A 19,016-nucleotide genomic window follows, 5' to 3' on the forward strand; every position below is an offset into this window, starting at 1 on the left:
TTGTTAAGCTTCAGAGACGGTTTGAACTAGAAACGGCTTTCTTTAACTCCTCCACTAAGAAGGGGCTCTCCTTACTTGAATAAAATGGTCTGGGTGTGGCAAGAATACTGCAAAAAATAACTGTACTTAATGAATACACAAGCTAGCTGAGAAAATGGGGAAAGCTAAAAGTAACAGTAAACAAGCGATAGGAATGAGGATTAGGAAGGCGATCATGAAAGAGGTAGCACAGACAAATGGGAGGTATAAGGAGACTGGGTAGCAGAGGAAGTGAGGCAGTGTGGGATACTTAGCAAGGGAAGGGACAGGGGATTATGTAGGTATGCAAGGTGTTAAACAGAGAAACAAGGCATAGGTAACGACAGGGTAGCAAGGAAAAAGGGGGCATAGCAGGTACCAGCAAGACAGAACATGATATTAAGTATGTAAACAAAGTATTAAACTGAAAAGCAGAAAGTACGACGAGGCAGGATGGCTGAGAAAACGGGTCAGGGCAGAGATATAAGCAGGACAAAGGATACGGGAAACAAAGAGGTAAGCAGGGAGAATGGGTAGGTTAGCAGGAAGTATAAAGAGGCAAGGGACAATTACAACAGCGGAGAAAATGGGACAAAGATGAGGACAGTGGCAAGAGAAAGACAGTAATGAAACAAGCAGGAGGGAGTCACAACAAGAACTGAATTTATGAATCATCTGCTACACCCATAGTGAAAGAAGGGTGCATTTACTTTCCTACCTCGCTGCTGAATGCGCTATGAAACGTGGTATGCAGGCTAACCGAATCCAATCTTCCCAAGTGCCCCATAAATAATCACAAAAAAGTGGGAGTTTGTATACGCCTTCGTCCTCTCAGTTTTAGTAATAGGATTGACAGTGATAAGGAGAGCAGATTTAAAAGGGAAGGAAAATCATCAAAAGTATATGTGGAAGGGTTAGACTTTTGGGCTAGTTGTCTTCTCTGTGCCATGAGAGAGAGAGAGAGAGAGAGAGAGAGAGAGAGAGAATGTGCGTATGACATAGTGGAAAATGTGCAAGTGGGGGTGGGACGGCGCTAATAGCCTATGTGAAGAGGGAGACATGAGGGAGGAATGTGGAGAGCTATGGGGAGATAAGATGTCTGGTGGAGGAGTTTGGGAATTGATAGAAAAAGGTGTCCGGGAAGGCAGGGAGTGAGTGGGGGTGTCTGAGGTATATGGAGGTATGGATGAATGGGGGAGAGGGGACGGTCTGGGGAGGCTAAGGAGTGTAACTGGGAGACGTGAGGGTTTGATATGGGGATTCGAGGGCAGGGGGTAGGGAGCGAGAGAGGTGTTGGGGGTTGGGGAAACGAGTGAGGAGTGAGAGAGGTGTTTGGGAGAGATGGGGGGATTGGGAAGGAAGGGGGGCAGGGAGTGAGAAAGTTATTTGGTGTAGGTGTGGGGGTGGGGGAGGAAGTTAAAGGGGGGCAGCGAGTGAGAAAGTTGTTTGGTGTAGGTGGGGGTGTGGACGGCCTGGGAGTGGAAGGAAGGGTGGGGAAGGGACTCTGGGACTGTCAAAATATTGGGTGATAAATAATTGGGTGGTGGGGGAGTGTTCATATTGGGTGAATTTATGGGGGAATGAAGGGAAACGGGGCTCATTTGGCGGGACGCTCCATCACCACACTGAAATTGGAAAAGATTGTGGCGAGAAAGGTTGGCAGGGGGAGTCAGAATGGGTGGCAGGGCAGAGGCAGAATAGGAGGCTGGGGAAGGCAGACAGAGGGAGGCAGAATGGGAGACAAAGAGAGGCAGAATAGGAAGCAGAGGCGAGGCAGAATAGATGACAAGGGGGAGATAGAATAGCAGGCAAGGGGAGGCAGATGAAATGATAAGGGGAGGCAGAATGGAAGGCAGGGGAGAGGCAGAGTACGAGGCATGGGAAAGGCAAAATAGGAGGAAGGGGAGGGGCAGAATAGGAGGAAGGGGAGTGACAATACGAGGTAGGGGAAAGGCAGGGGGGTGGCACAGTAGGAGGCAGCGGAGGGGCAGGAGAGAGAGAGAGAGAATGGGACGCAGGGGAGAGACAGAACAGGCGGCAGGGGAGGCAGAATGGGAGGCTGGGGGAGGCAGAACATGAGGTAAGGAGAGGCAGAATAGGAGTCAGGAGACAGGGAGAATAGTAGGTAGGGGAGAGGCAGAATAAGAGTAGGGAGAGGAAGAATAGGAAACAGGGGAGACGGTAGGTGCGAAGACAGGAGGGCAAGGTAGGAGTGGAGAAAGGAGGGCAAGATAGGAAAGACAGGTAGGTGAGACAGAAACTGAGATAAGAGAAGACAGGGAGAGCAGGGTAGGAATAAAATGGCAGGGTGGGAATGAAGGAAAACGGAGATCATTAGGCCGGATGCTCCATCACCTTCCTGGAATTGGGGGAGGTTGTGGGAGAGAGAGCTAGGCAGGGCCATTCAGGGTAGACAGGGGGCAGGGCAGATACTAGATAGGGAGAGAGAGGGTAGACTGGAGAGGCAGGGCAGACAAGGGACGACTGAGGTATGGTGGCAGAGAGGCAGTCAGGGAAACAGAAATGAAGGATGAGAGGAGGAAGAAATGGAAGCAAGGAGGAGGAAGGAATGGAAGCAAGGAGGAGGAATGAATGGAAGCATGGAGGAGGAAGGAATGGAAACAAGGAGGCGGAAGGAATGAAAGCAAGCAGGAGGAAGGAATGGAAGCAAGGAGGAGGAAGGAATGGATGCGAGCAGGAGGAAGGAATGGAAGCAAGGAGGAGGAGGGAATGGAAGCAAGGAGGAGGAAGGAATGGATGCGAGGAGGAGGAAGGAATGGAAGCAAGGAGGCAGCAAAAGAGAAGGAAGGAACGGAGGTGAGAGACAGGTAAGAAGGCAGAAGTGAAGGTGGAAATGGAGGCAAGGAAGGAGGTAAGGAGGCGGGACTGAAGGCAGGAATGGAGGTAAAGAAGGAGGAATGGAGGTAAGGGAGGAGGAAAGGAGGTAGGAATGGAGGTAAAGAAGGAGGTATGGAGGCAGGACTGAAGGCAGGAATGGAGGTAAAGAAGGAGGAAAGGAGGCAGGACTGAAGGCAGGAATGAAGGTAAAGAAGGAGGAAAGGTGGCAAGAATGAAGGCAGGAATGAAGGTAAAGAAGGAGGTAAGGTGGCAAGACTGAAGGGAGGAATGGAGGCTGTCAGCAGTAAGGGAGGCAGGAATGGAGGCAGAGAACCAGCAGGGAGGTAGGGAAGCAGTAAGGGAAGTAAGGAGGACTGAATGAAAGACAGTAGGAATGGAGGCAGGGTGACAGAGAGGGAAGCAGTTAGCGAAGTATCAGGCAGTGAAGCAGTGTAGGTAAGAAGAATGAAAGGCACTGTGGCACATAAGCAGATTGGGAGGGAGAGGATAAAAGGAGGAAGGGCAGAAGGAAGGGAGTAAGGGTAGAGGGAAGAGTAGGAGGGGTAGAAGGAAGGGGAGGAAGAGGAGGAAGGGTAGAACGAAGGGAGAGAAGGATGGAAGGGTGCAATGACTACAGACCGGTTGGAAAGGAAGGAAGAAAAATGGGTAAGAGAAAGGAAGAAACGAGCTGGAAGGGGTAAAAGAGTGGAGGGGCGGCAACGAGACAGACAGGGGATAAAAAAAGAAAACGAAAGGAGAAGGGACATGGAAAAGGGAAAGAAAGATGGGGAAAGGGAGGGTAAGTAGTCGTGGGAGGCGAAGAGAGGGAATTCTTAAAAATGGGGAGGGAGAGAGGAAAGACGTGGGTGAAGATTCAAAAAGCGATAAGGTGAGTGTTGAATAGGGGAAAAATAAAAAATTGTAGGTAAGTAAGATAAGGAAAATGTGATAAAGGGGAAGAAGTAAATGGAGAAAAAGGAGGCAAAATGACAGGGAGAAGGGGGCAGGAGTGGGAGATGAAGAAGATGGCGGAAAAAAAGTGTGTTGGATGGAAAGTGTGGACGAAGAAGAGGAGGCGGAAGAGGAGGAGGGAAGACGGGAAAGAATATGAGAAAGGAAAAAGGGTAGTGAAAGTAATGGGTGAAAGTATATGGAAAGAGAAAAGTATGGAAAGGAAAGGAGGGTGGAAGGGAAGGAAGAAGGACAGGAAGGAAGCAGGGAGGAAGGGAAGAAGGGATAGGAGGAAAGATAGAGTGGAAGAGAAAGAGAAGTGAAAGAAAGGAGGGAGGAAGGGAAGCAGGAAGGAAGGGAAGGAGAAAGGAAGGGAAGAGAAAGGAAGGGAAGGAGAGAGGAAGGGAAGGAGGGAGGGAGAGAAGGAGGGCGGACGAAAATGAGGGGGGAAAGGTATGAAAAAGGAAACGAGGGAGAGAGATAATGGAGGAAGGAAGGGTTGGGAAAAGGAAAGGCAGGAGGGAGGATGAGAAGTGGAAGAAAGGGAAGGAGGGGGGAAAGGGCAGAAGAAAGGAATTACGAAGAGAGGACGAGAAGATGGGAGGAAGAAGGAAGGAAGAGAAAAATCCAAAAGTGAAAGGGAAGGCGCGAAAGTAAAGAAGAAAGAAAATCATAAAAAGAGCAAGAACAATAGTAAGATAAAGAAAAATAGAAGGAAAACGACAAGAGAAAATAAATGATTACCGTACCTGTTTAAATGAGGAAAATTGGACAGCCAAGAGAGGAATGAAGAGGAGATAAAGGAAATGAGAGACTGGCTAAGAGAGGAAAAAGAGAACTCAAGGATAGAAAAACAATGGATAAATGAAAGAGAGAGAGAGAGAGAGAGAGAGAGAGAGAGAGAGAGAGAGAGAGAGAGAGAGAAATCACCAACAGAGTGAATAAGGAAGGGGGGAAGAAAAACAAAGACTAATGGAGACAGGTGAAAATAAAATACGAGAATTAGTTTGAAGAGCAGGGGCAACTTAGATAATGGAGTGTGAGGTATATGAAGCAAATATGTAGGTGAATACTGACCTATCGGACACACTATTAATTTTATAATTCTGATTTAATATGCAAAACTCAAAATTAAAATAAACAGTCTCTCTATCTCTCTCTCTCTCTCTCTCTCTCTCTCTCACATGACGTACCCGTAGGAGAGGAGGTCACAGGTCACCTCCGCCATGTTGTGTATGAGCTGGTGTGCCTCCTGTGTGGTGAGGGTCTTGTTGATGTTGTCCACACACACACGCGAGGGTAGACCCGCCTCGGTGTACCGTAGGAGGCCCTCACGGTTATATTTGGTCCACTGCTGCTCCTTCAGGGCTTCGTGGTCCGTGGGCGTGGGCGTGAGGGACACTGTGGATGGAAGGATGGTGAGCGGGTGAGGGAAGAGTCAGGCGGGCTGGATATGGGAGTAGTGCGTGGAGGCAGTATGGACAGCGTTGTTGATGTGAGTGTAGGAAGAGATGAGAGATAGATGTAACTGGTATGAGTGAGACAAGTGAGGGTGCCACGGAGGCTGAGTAAGGAGCTGCGAGAAAAGTGATGCGGTATGGATGAATGAGGAATGAGTACGACAAGCCGTGAAAGGGTGATAAGGAGCTGGCGGGTGAGTGTAGGAAGAGTGAGGATGGATGGATGTATCAAGAATGGATGAGGCAAGTGGTGGTAAAGTACATTAAGTATGGGAAAGTTAGGAGATGAATAAAGGAGGAATTAGTGAGAGACGTGAGGTGAAGAATATGTGAAGAAAACTAAGAGGACGAATTACAGTGGGCAAAACAAGCACGACAACAGATGACGTGGGAGTGATGGGAGAAAGAGAGAGAGAAGGATGAATACAGGACTGGGTGAAACAGATGGGGAAGAGTTGTGATGTGAAGCCAAGTGAGGATAAAGTGAGGGAAGGTGATGAAAATTTATTATTACATTTAATTCTTGCTATCTTCAAACGATTTTATTCATCTTAGGAGTGACTTTCCGTGATGGAGGGGTCTGTCGGGTGGCTTTCATTAATCCCTAACTCTGAGGGATGCCTTGTCTGCTTTATGACTTTACAAACCACTGGAAAACCTTCCGAGATCTGAGCGCAAGCCCCCTTCACCGCCAGGGGGTTCACTCAGTTTAGATAAAATCGTCTGGCAACAGGAGGAGCAAAATAATGTCCTTTGGGGTGAAGGGTTTAAAGGATAATTCTGGGGACGAGGCGGCGATGCTCACTCACTCCACCTGAATTATGGCGGAGAAAATTGCCCCGCCAGTGATGGAGAGAGAGAGAGAGAGAGAGAGAGAGAGAGTCAAGGAGCTACAAGGAAAAGCAGTATTTCAAAATGCTTTACGAACTAGCCTATCACTATCAACATGAAAAAAGTACAAAAACTTACGAAAAAAAAGTAAACAGTAATAAAACAGACTTAGGTAATGTTTAAACTGATTCAGTATAGACTCACAGCATCCCCTCTCGTCGGATCCATTGGGGCAGTCCTCAATGCCGTCACACCGCCGCTCCTGGGACACGCACGCCGGGCCAGAACCGCACCTGAATCATCATCATCATCATCATCATCACTGTTCAGAATCATTATCATCACTAATCATGCCCCCACTGCTGTCATCATCATCTTTATTAGCACCACCTGAACCTCACCTGAAACATCATCATCATCATCACCATGACCTTATATTCCCTAGCTAAGTGTGGGGTGAGGTAGGATCAACATTACTAGTAAAGACAAAGTGTGAAAGAGGAGGGAACTATCATCATTATTTCTTGCAACACCACACTCATCATTACCATCATCACCATAATTATCTACAAAACCACACTCATCACTACCATCATCACCATAATTATCTACAAAACCACACTCATCACTACCATCATCACCATAATTATCTACAAAACCACACTCATCACCATAATTATCTGCAACACCACACTCATCACTACCATCATCACCATAATTATCTGCAACACCACACTCATCACTACCATCATCACCATAATTATCTGCAACACCACACTCATCACTACCATCATCACCATAATTATCTGCAACATCAAACATCACAAATCACTGCCATCATAATTTCTCTCAACATCACACTCATTACAATCATAATTTCATGCAACATCATATTCATCAATATCATCATTATTAGTTCATTACCTGCAACACTACACTCATCACTATCATCATTATTACTATCATAATTACCGGCAACACCACACTCATCACTACGATTAGTATTACCATCATAATTACCTACAGCACTACAAATCATCATTACCATCATAATTACTTGCAAAATTACTCATCAGTATCATCAGTAATACCATTATAATTACCAGTAAGAAAACACTCATTACTATCATTTACCATCTTATTTACCGGCATCACCACACTCATTACAACCATCATCGTTACTTTTAATATCTATCATCATTATATTTCTTTCTTTCATAAGGATGTGGTAAGGAAGGGTCCAGAGAGAAAAGAGAGAAAATACAAGTGGGAGAAGTATCGACGGCCTACCTGGTGATGTGGACTAGGCACTCATTCACTAATTTCACAGGCTTAACCACCTACACATAATATTATTTTGTTCTTTACTACAGACGCCCTTCATATCATTTCCCATAGAAGCAAAATATCGACTACCGAGTAAAAAAACGGGTGGGGTGGGGGGGTTAGGGGGCGCTATATCTCTGTCATGTGATTCTCCGTGCATAATTTCTCGGGCCAACTCCATTTCCTGTCACTTCTCTAGCCTCATCAACTTTCATAATTTGCTTTCATACAAACTCATTTACCACATCCACCCACCTCCTTCTTGAATGAATGAATGAATGATCGAAACATTACTGGCGTCGCAACCGCCACGGTCGTATGCCGCCAGAAACCAAGGGTCAAGAAATGGAGCGAAGGTTAGCCACGACATAAAAAATAAAAAAAAGATAAAATATAATAAAAACACCAATCTATTCAAACCTCCGTCTTGACTTATCATGCAGCAAAACAAGTAATCCCATCCCTATACATTTTTTTTTTTCCCGGTATCTGTCATTATGGTACAGCATACACGCACCCCAAAAGTTCATGATTGAGGTATAACTGTTAGCCTATCATGAAATACACAAAAGTATGAAAAAAATGTAGGGCTGGGATAGTACGTCCCCTTAGGGAAAGCTATGTCCCATTCATCAAAGGAATACTGCCTTGACGGTGCTGAAGAAGTTTTTGCAGCCTAGTGATCAGTAGAGAGTCAGGTGCAACCATATTTGGCTGATTCGCTGATGGGAATCAAACGAAAAGTTTTCGCCCCGCCATGGTGTACATGGTAACTGTTAGTACTTTCGTCCGATCATATGTACACGGATACTGTTGGTCGCTTCGTCCCACCATGTGTGGATAGTAACTGTTAGTTACTGCGTCCCACTAGTCTACATGGTAAATGTTAATTCTGTCATGATGTGCATGATGAATATGATGTTAGTTTTTTCCCTTCACAAGTATTCCTCTCATATTTTTCAGTGCTGCCATTCGGTTTCTCATCACACAAACAAACACACTCAAGCACTCACACATGTAGTGAACTAGTTAATCAAGGTAACCCTTTCAGTTCGACAAGTCTCTCCTACTATAAGTAAATATGTCTAGGAACAAGAACAAAATATAAGACGCTATCGTACTGAAGAGGTTAACAAGTTCAACACAATATTCGTCATTATCATCATCGTAAGCAAAGCCTGGGCCTACATCAGTATATCAGTTTATAATTTTGTATTACCTCCAAACATTAGTAAATATATTCCCTGCAAACATTAACAATACATAAAGTTAGAGTAGATAAGGAAGAGAGAGAGAGAGAGAGAGAGAGAGAGAGAGAGAGAGAGAGAGAGAGAGAGAGAGAGAGAGAGAGAGAGAGAGAGAGAGTACACATTCAACTGTCACCACCAAGTCCCACAATTTCTAAAACCGAAAACACATAAAAAGGGGAACTCACCTAAACGCCCGGGAGCCACAGTTAGAGCACAGTTCTTCGTCGGACATGTCTGCACAGTCGATCACGCCATCACACACCCTCTCAGGCCACCCTTTGACTCGCAGCTCCCTCGCACACCCTGCAACACAAGCTGAAATAACCTACTGACGCTCGGAACAATACTTAATTCAACTTGCCTCATGTTTCGAATAACTGTTGCATTTTTTTTTACCAGCTAACTCTTTCATGGTGGTAGTAACTCTTGTCACTTGTTCTAGCTGACCTTCTATTGGTCGGAAAAACTCCATTACGCTATTCCAGCTAACACCACACGATTTTATTTAACTGAGAGGGGATTATAGGAGTTTGAGGGCTTAATCTGTCACCGATACCCCTCCTCTCATGATAGGAACAATTTCAATATCTCATTCCTGTTAACCCCCTCACAGTATACATATAAAGGCTGTGTATTAAGATCATAATAATTGTAACTGTAAAGGTGCAAACGTGATTCGAACGCTAGTAAAAGCGAATTTGAGAAACAAGACCAGATGATGATGATGATGATGATGACGATTAGTTGTATCAATAATTTTTTCATCTGTGATCAGCAACAATAAAACAGATAATGACAAAACAGGTAACGGTAAAATGATATATGGAATGGAGAGAGAGAGAGAGAGAGGGAGAGAGAGAGAGAGAGAGAGAGAGAGAGAGAGAGAGAGAGAGAGAGAGAGAGAGAGAGAGAGAATATGATGCCGGCTGGAGAGAAGAGGGAGCTGAAGAGAAGAGTTACCGAGGAAATGAAGGTGTGAGAATATTGATAGCATGGACAGCTGTGCCAGAATGAGAGAGAGAGAGAGAGAGAGAGAGAGAGAGAGAGAGAGAGAGAGAGAGTGAGAGTGAGAGTTAATGGACAAGTAGTACCTCGAAAGGTCTTACGACCCATACCGAAGAGGCAGCATCAATGGAGTACGTTCCTACTCCACTAGTAAGAGAAAAGTTACTAAAGATGAAGGTTCTTCCCACCAACCTCTCCCACTCGCAGAATGAACACAAAAAAGGAAGTGCACCTAAGAGAGGAAAAATGGCCACACTTGGAAATATTACAGGAAAGGAAGATATGTTCAACCTGTCACAAGGTCAGGCCTTAATACAACTTTGTTTAACCTAGTCCTGAACTGCTCTACTGAGGAACTGTCAATAAGCTGTGTTGCTGGCCGATTCCAAGTACTACTGATCTTATTTTGTGAAGAAAATTGCCTAATGCATCATGGTGATATTATCACTTCAAGTCATGTCCATACGCCTAGAGCACAAGGTCTCTTTCACAAATAAAGAAGCAAACGGTAGACCTGCAGTTTCTCTACAACCATCTACTATTACGGTTGGATCAGGCTAAAACATATTCAGCAAACGTTTTCAAATCCATCAATGATTCTGAAAACCTCATTTACTCGTAAATATCTACGCAAACAACTAGTCTCTAAAGAAAAGAGGCCCAGTGTCTGCAGCCCTCTCTGGCATCTCTTGTGCCAGATGGATGGGATCAGTTCAGTAGCCCGCACCTGAACTCTCTCAGGCCTCGCAATATCATTCTTCAGGGTCGGTGTCCAGAACTGCACTGCATATTTCTGACGCGGCCGTACAAGAGAACTACACAAAGAGAGGCTGTATCCTTGTTTCTGTACCTAAACTGCTTCCTCAAATAAGCTAGAAGCCTCTGTGATGTCTCCTTTAGTTCGGTGCACTGTGTGAGAGCTTAAGGTCACTGCTGACTAGCACACCTAAATCATTCTCCAAGTCAGCATTACTGATTTCATTTCCTGACAAAGAATAGATGGTTCTTGGATTTGCATGACCGATGTGCATCACTTTGCACTTGTCCAGGTTGAACGGCATTTGCCATCAATGACCACTCCTCTATTTTAACCAAGTACTATCGTAGTTCGTCTTCCCTAATGATAAGGCATTACCTCCTGGCTTAATGCCGTCCACAAATTTTGCAGTCTAAGTCACGATGCTTATAACTATGTCATCAATGTAAACGATAAATAATACTGGTCATAGAACTGAGCCCATGGGAACTTCACTTGTAACTGATATCCAGTCAGAGATCGCCCCATTCAACTGGCACAGTGAGACAATTTTCAATTCATGCAGATCATTCTCCCCAAATTCCTAGTACACGAGTTTCTGCCATCAACCTTCTGTAAGGCACTTTATCATACGCATTCTGGACGTCCAAAAAAAGAATATCAACTGCCCGGCACTGGTCATATTCAAAGAGCAAGCAGTGAAAGTATTCAATTAAAGTGGTCCAACATGAACGATGCTGTTTAAAGCCATGTTGTGAGCCATACAGTAATTTACTTGATTCTAGATGATCTACAATCCTATCAGTTAGTTAACAGAAAGAGAGAGAGAGAGAGAGAGAGAGAGAGAGAGAGAGAGAATGGAATAAAAGAAACAGACCAAGTAAGTTTTGGAAAAAAAAAAAAAGAATGAACAAAACACAAGGAGATAAAACGAGGAAAAAACAAAGATTACAGAGCAGAATGACCCCGTTTGTCACCATATCACTGTTCTTCTCTGTTACTGTGATTTTATCCTGTACGTGCCTTCTTACGACTAATTCGCCATATTCTACTCATTCCTGATTCATCTTCAGCGACATCGTTCCTTGTGAGTTTGGGGACTTGTAATGAGTGGTAAATAAAAAAATCAAAGTAAAAATGAGACGGAAGAGCCTGAAAGAAAACAGCAACACACAGAACGTAAAGGGAAGATGGACAGAGAGAAGGCTGGCTTAGGCAAGGTATATTGTTGCGCCATAAAGGAGCGAGGGGGGACCAGGGCAAAAATGCATTATATAAAAGTCGAGGTGGGGGATGAAATGTCGAGAGGTCAGAAGGGAGGGGGTGAGGTTGGGCTCCCTGGACTAAATACAAAGACTGATGGAGGTGTAAAAGGGATTGTTACACATTATACTCTTTAATCCCTTCAGTCATTTCCAGTACGAACATTTTCTCCAAACCTGAGTAAAATAGCCTTGCAGTAACAAGAAAATAAATAATGTCATCAGACTGAAAGGGTTAAGCTGGTCAAAACTGGCACCTCCCCATCTTGAATGCTGAGCTGCGTCAAAGGATTAGCAAAAGAATATCGTGCTATGACAAGGACACACAGCCACAGTACTGTATTGCCTTTGTTTCATATTGAGCAACGTGAGAGTAAGCTGCAAGAGGACGAATACATTTGCCAAGTTAAGATGGAATGAAGGGAGGGAGGATGGGGAAGAATGACGTTAGAAAGGATAAACAGAAACGGCAGGGAAGAAGAATGGGGAGGAATAAAGGGAGGGAAGATGGGGAAGAAAGGTAGTAATAAAAAAAGGAATGATGGGGAGGAAGGGTTGGAATTAAAGGAAGGAGGATGGGGAAGAATAAAGTGACAGAGGACGGAAAGGAATGGACGAAATGAAGGGAGGCAGACTGGGGAGGATGAGTAGGAATACAGGGAAGGAAGATGAAGAAGAATGGGAGGTCAAGGAGGAAGGACTGTCACTGGGAGTATCTTTGTAATAACCTTTTCCCCACCCTAATTACTCTAAAATACTTCGCCAGGCAACATGTAAACAGTTCCGCAACTTAAAGGATACACAAGCTTCCGTTCTGTGCAGTTACACCAGGGCGGGGCAGAAGGTTCTCTTGGGGGAACTGATGGGAATTAGTGGTTATGTGGTGGTGTTGGAGAAGTGGTCTGGGGATATGGTAGTGGTGGACTGGTGTCACGGTGATGTGGTAGTGTGCAGTAGTGTGAGGTGGGGATGATATGATAGTGTGTAGTAGTGTGGTGTGGCGATGACGTGGCAGTGTGTAGTAGTAGTGTGGTGTGGCGATGATGTAGCAGTGTGAAGTAGTGTGGTGTGGCGGTGATATGGCAGTGTGTAGTAGTGTGGTGTGGCGGTGATATGGCAGTGTGTAGTAGTGTGGTGTGGCGATAGTGTGGCAGTATGCAGTAGTGTGGTGTGGCGGTGATATGCTAGTGTGTAATAGTGTGGTGTGGCGATGATGTGGCAGTGTGTTGTAGTAGTGTGGTGTAGCAATGATGTGGCAGTGTGAAGTAGTGTGGTGTGGCGGTGATATGCTAGTGTGTAACAGTGTGGTGTGGCAATGGTGTGGCAGTATGCAGCAGTGTGGTGTGGCGGTGATATGGTAGTGTGTAGTAGTGTGGTGTGGCGATGATGTGGCAGTGTGTAGTAGTAGTGTGGTGCAGTGGTGATGTGGCAGTGTGTAATAGTGTGATGTGGCGGTGATGTGGCAATGTGGTATGGCGGTGATGTCACGTGATGGTGATGTGGTAGTGATTTGGCATGGCGGTGGCGCAGCAATGGTGTAGCGTGATATGTGGTGTGGTGGTGATATGGTGGACCATCATATTTACCACACATTTACCACATCACTAATGTGTGGCGTGTGATTTGGTGGCGGTATGGTGGTAGAGTGGTGTGGTAATGGTTTTGTGTGGAGTGGCGGTATGGTGTAGTGTGGTGTGGAGTTATAGGTGTGATGTGGTGGCGCGGAGTGGTAGGTATGGTGTAGTGGTATGGAATGGTGTGGAGTGGTGGGCATGGTTTGGCACAGTGGAGTGATGTGGTGGTGGTGGTGGTGGTGGTGGTGGTGTGGTGTGGTGTGGTGTGGTGTGGTGTGGTGTGGTGTGGTGTGGTGTGGAGTGAAGTGGAGTGGAGTGGAGTGGTGTGGAATGGAGTGGAATGGTATGGTATGGTGTGGTGTGGTGTGGTGGAGTGGTGTGGTGAGGTGGCGGAGTGACTGTGATGGAGAATAATAACATGCGTCAAATTGATTAATGGCGTCCCGGCGTCTTAAGTGGCTCCGGTATTTGGCGTCGAGGGTAATTATCCATCACATTACCAGCCGTCCGGGTACTGGGGCGGTACTGGGATGTTGGGTGTACTGGGGTGTCGTGAGGTGCAGTACTGGGGAGTCGTCGTGCGGTACTGGGATGTCGTGAGGTTCAGTACTGGGGTGTCGCGTGGTACTGGCGTGTTGTGCGGTATTAGGGTGCAAGGTGTACTAAGGCGTCATTGGGTACTGGTGTGGCCAAAGGTACTGGGAGTACTAGTGGGGTGGTACCGTTAGTATACTTCGTTATCAGATCCTTTACATTTGCTTCTAACATCTTGAATCCGACGTTGTATTCGTTACTTCATTCTTGATGGTTCTCGACCAGATGTTTCCAAACTTTTTCCCACATCTGCCAGAATATTTTTGATGCTATCTCCTCCCCAACATTCAAAGGGGTGTTATATATCGTAAACAACTTTAATACAAATTTCCTCACACACTTTTCATCCTTCATTCCCAGACTTCAACACCTGTATCCACGTGTGAAGCAATGGATAGGGTTGTATTCCTCGAAAGAAAGTTGTATTCCTCGGCCGTACAGATCATTTGCCCTTCAGGACCCGTAAAACATGGTCTAAGCGTGCATAATGCAGCTGCCCGCCTATGACCGGTGTGCAGCACAGGCTAGCCACAATAATACATACACCATGGGTATGAATATTGATTCATATAAATTTCTGAATGTACGTGTGGGGGAAGTGTTTTCAGTGAACAGTGGAGGTGAGGTACAGTGTGCAAGAGGGTGAGGTAAGGTACTGCAGTGACGCGAGAGTATGTGAATGAAAGTGGGGTGAGGTGTGTGAACTAAGGGGGATGGATATAAGACAGCGTTACGTGAAGTGTGTAGGTTAGAGTGGGATTAAAGAGAGGAAATCGTTACATGTGTTAAAGAGAGTAAAGTGTCCCAAGTTTGAGAGTGTGATGTGAGTGGAGTGTGATAAAGGTGACACTGTGGGTTGAAGGGAGTGTGAAAAGTATGACTGCAGGCAAGCAGCATGGTATGAGCTAGTATGAAGTAAGGAGTGTGTTACTTGTGAAACTGTCAGGTGAGAGGTAAGCGTTAACGTGTTGGGAGTGCGAAGTATTGTGAAGCGTATGTACTGTGTGACTAGTATATGAGAGATGTGACGAGAAGTGAGGTGGAATAATGTGATAAGAGGAGTGGAGAGAAGTATAAAAATGTACAGGAAAGGACGGCTTCCGTGACATGGGAAGACAGATCAACACATTACGTTCAAGCCCTGTCTTACCGGTTCTGAGGAGGAGATGATCTGTAGGAATGAGGGACGGGTCTTTGTGTTAATAGAAAAGTAACCGAATCCTACCCAGTGCACGGGTAATGGCGTGGATGGTTTTGAAGCATGGGATGCGACGGTACATGTGGATACCTGTTCTGTTGGACTGGCGGTGACTGTGAGTGAGACGGTCTACACGTCACAGATATTGTGCAAACATGGGGAACAAAATTACTGAAGTCACTGAAATGTCCGATCCAGGCTGGAACTGGATACAAGTCTGGGTGGATGACAGACAAATACGTTATACACTCGACCACCTGTGTCTCCATGAGGTGAGGAGAGGTTGGGTTAGGCGAAAGGATTTGATGGGATGTGTGGTGATGTTAATAAGGTGTAAAGAGGTAAGGTCAGACCAAGTGACGTGAAACTGTAACATGAAATAGGAAGCGAGATGTGAAGTGAGGTAAAACAAGGTTGAAACGAGGTGAAATGATACGAGGCGAGGCAGGAGGAGTGATGGGCGGGCCGTGTGCAGTAACCCGGCGGTAATGGTCCTCACAGGCAGTAACTCGGCTCTTCAGCGCACAGTAACCCGGCCAGGAGGTGCTTGCAAGACGAAGGGGGGGCAGCATCGGGTGCAAGATGAGAAGTGGGTCCAGATACACGCTGCACTCTATTGCATTTCTTTCTTATTTCCTTCACTCTCTGTATACTAACTGGTCGCATATCATCTGCTCCATATACATTACGTTGGTATTCTTTTTATCATTCACTCGTTCATATTACGTGAACATTCTTACATCATTCATCGCTCACACCTTCTTATATCATCCACTTCATATACACTGCGCTGAAGTTCTTATATATGTAATTTTAGTTTACATTCGGTCCCAATTCATTCAACAATTCCCTGAAACGCCGATCTTCTTATAACTATTTAAGATTTTTTTTTCCCCCGCATCATGAGACAAAAAGGTATATAGGCAAGGCGCGTGCTCACTCCTTCAGTTCACTTTCTCTGCTTCGAGAAAGCTCTGACTTAAATTATCGTGACGGTCAGACCTGCGATCCTACAGAAACCATCTTCACTGGGCGTACTGACGCCACCCTGCCTCACCATCCACCGTCACCCCAGCCCGTCTCGCCCACCCCTTTCCATCCATCCCATTTTTCTTTCTATCTCTCCTCATATCCTCCCTCCAAGAGAAATCCACTGCCAATGCCGCCACTCAAACAATGTCCACCTTAACAGATTAATAATCGTACCACCTTACTGCACAACTCACCACCATCCTGCCACCACCACATTTCAACATCATCAACAACTAGCACGATCACACTATCATCCTCACCATCTTATCATCATCACCAACCAAAGCTGTCGCCTTCATCATCTTCACCATCACCACCCTCAACAACCAACGTCAATACCATCTCAGCTACCATCATCACTACTGTCACCATCACCAATCAACATCATCACTCCCATCACCCTCACCAACTAAATGTGGAGCCACACTAGGTAGTACTGACCAATGCGTTAGGAGTTTTTGCTGCCGGTACCTGGAACGGTTAGCAAAGCGAAGTGATCGTCCCACTTGCGGATGGCGTGTTATCTCGTGTGCTGCCTAACAACAACAAAGGCAGACGGAGTTTGTCATGGACCATGCACGGAAAGAAGCTTTAATAAATTATCATGAAGTTTTGCAAGTTGGTGATGAGCCTCTACCGTCCGAATAATGAATTTATTACGTTCAGAAGATAATAAAGAAACCATGATGAAGTATGTTTACAAATGATGTCCGCGACTGGGTCATTGGCGGGTCCGAATAATTATTTTATAATACAGAAAAAATCGATGTGATTACGGAGCACAAAATTAAACTTTATTTTTAACAATATTTTAAACTATCATTGCCATGTAATCTAACAACATTTTTATTCACAATTACAAAATTTTTATCAAACCCACCAAAATACTTATCGCAGCAACATACCACCAGCCAAAATTGTTATCCATTTCTCCTAGTAAGAAAAATCTTGCTCACTGTTGGTCATTTTGGTTAACGGCTCGCTAAACGGCGAACATGTTAGCCGCTTTGTGCCTAGTATGCCAGCACCTTATCACCACCACCACCATCACCATCACTCTCATCACCGTCATCATCCAAACCATCACCATCACTCATCGCCCTCACCAACAAACACCACCACAGTCATCACCATCACTATCACCACCATCATCAACCAACATCATCACTCATCAACCTCACCAACCAACACCAACATCACTGCCATCACCAATCAACTGCAACACCATCACCATGACTATCATCATCGTCATCATCAACACTATTCATCAGGCTCAAATAAACCTTAAGAAGTGCTCGTCTCTTGCAGTTTAGTGTGCAAAGAATGAAAGTCAGAGCTGGAAATTGAGAAGTTCTGGGACACACACACACACACACACACACACACACACACACACACACACACACACACACACACACACACAAATAAATAAAATAAGCGTACATGTGTGTGTGTGTGTGTGTGTGTGTGTGTGTGTGTGTGTGAATGAACGGAGAGTAGATGGGCAGCGCGGAAGAGAACAGGAAAAAAAATGAGGGGAGGGGAGGGGCAGTAAAGGGGAAGAGAGATGTGATGGGTGGGGAGAGCAGACGGTGGGGAGGACAGACAGACAAGCAGAGAGGGACGTGAGAGCTGTTCTACCTAAGTTAAGAGAAGATGGTGGTCTGTTGATATAGGGCGGGGAGGAGGAAGGGGGAGAGAGAGTTGCCGAGAAGAGAGGAAGAGGTAGATGAGGGGAGGTAAAGAGGACGGGTGGGGAGAAGCGGAGGTAAGGAGGAAAGGGATGGGGAGACGGGGAGGTAAGGAGGAAAGGGATGGGCAGAGGGGGAGGTAAAGGGAGAAGGGGTAGGGGAGAAGAACATGGGGAGAGAAGTGAGCACAAGGAGAGGATTGGGGTGGAGGAAGAAAGTGGTGAGGAGAAGAAAACTTGGGAAGAATCTGTAGAAGTGTGTCTGTATATTTGTCTGTCCGTCATGTGAAGCAGGGAGAGAAACGAGGAAGATTTAGCAACTCCCTGTCTGTCTGTCCGTCTGTCTGTCTCATCAAAGTGCCGGCTACCCAGAAACACTCAGTCCATCAGCAACTCAGGGTCAGGTGGCCACTCGCACACACACGCACACACACACACGTCACCCACTTATGCCAACAATTTCTCACGCACGTATCCACTCGCGCAATTAAGCAAGCACACACGCAATTTCTCGAGTACGCACGCAAGCACAGAAGACTAATGCACGCAATCTGTCATCAAGCACCCATGTAATCAGTTGCTTATGCACGTAATTAGTCACGCACACCAACAATTCCTCACGTACGATCATTCACGTACACACCTCATCAGTCATGGAAGCAGTCATGCATCCCCACCATCACTCACGCACATAATCACTCTCGCACACTCACGAATATACTCAGTCTCACATACACACACACACACACACACAATCACTTTCACCATAATACTTACAGTGCCATAGCTACTCACACAAACACATGCATACACATACAGTACATGCATGCACACACTGGACACATACACATACATACATACACACACGCACACAAATAAACACCCCCCACACACACACACAAACACACACACGTACACAAACACACGCACGTCATTTCATCTCCCTCGCGTCCCGAAGGCCATCTATTATCCCAGGCACCTCAAGCACAAGCAAGGAACCCCGTTCCCCCTTCCTTCCTCCCCCTCCTCCCCTCCTCTCCTCTCCTACCTCTCCTCCACATCTTCCCTCCTCCGCCTCCTCCTTCTTATTCTCCTCTTCCTCTCCTCTTCTTTCCTGTTCAACCCTTGCTACTTCTCCCCTTCCTTTTCCCTCTACCTCTTTTTCTTTCCCCTTCCCCAACATCTTCCCTCTCCTCTCAACACTACATATCGTCTTCCTGCTCCCTTCAC

At 45.8% G+C, this 19,016-nt stretch overlaps 1 protein-coding gene across 1 annotated transcript in view; it reads right to left on the reverse strand.

Moving 5' to 3' along the window:
* Positions 1-19,016, reverse strand: part of LOC145401341 (atrial natriuretic peptide-converting enzyme-like) — a 175,734-nt gene that overhangs the window by 25,279 nt on the left and 131,439 nt on the right. Inside the window, exons 7-9 of the mRNA XM_080273666.1 lie at positions 8,860-8,977; positions 6,303-6,391; positions 5,001-5,208 (exon numbers count right to left, since the gene is read on the reverse strand). Coding sequence (XP_080129792.1) covers positions 5,001-5,208; positions 6,303-6,391; positions 8,860-8,977 — 415 coding nt within the window. The remainder of the gene's footprint in view (positions 1-5,000; positions 5,209-6,302; positions 6,392-8,859; positions 8,978-19,016) is intronic.

This window comes from Coenobita brevimanus, chromosome 55 (assembly GCF_032717465.1).
Source record: "Coenobita brevimanus isolate Jiangsu-jjx chromosome 55, ASM3271746v2, whole genome shotgun sequence".
Lineage (NCBI taxonomy): Eukaryota > Metazoa > Arthropoda > Malacostraca > Decapoda > Coenobitidae > Coenobita > Coenobita brevimanus.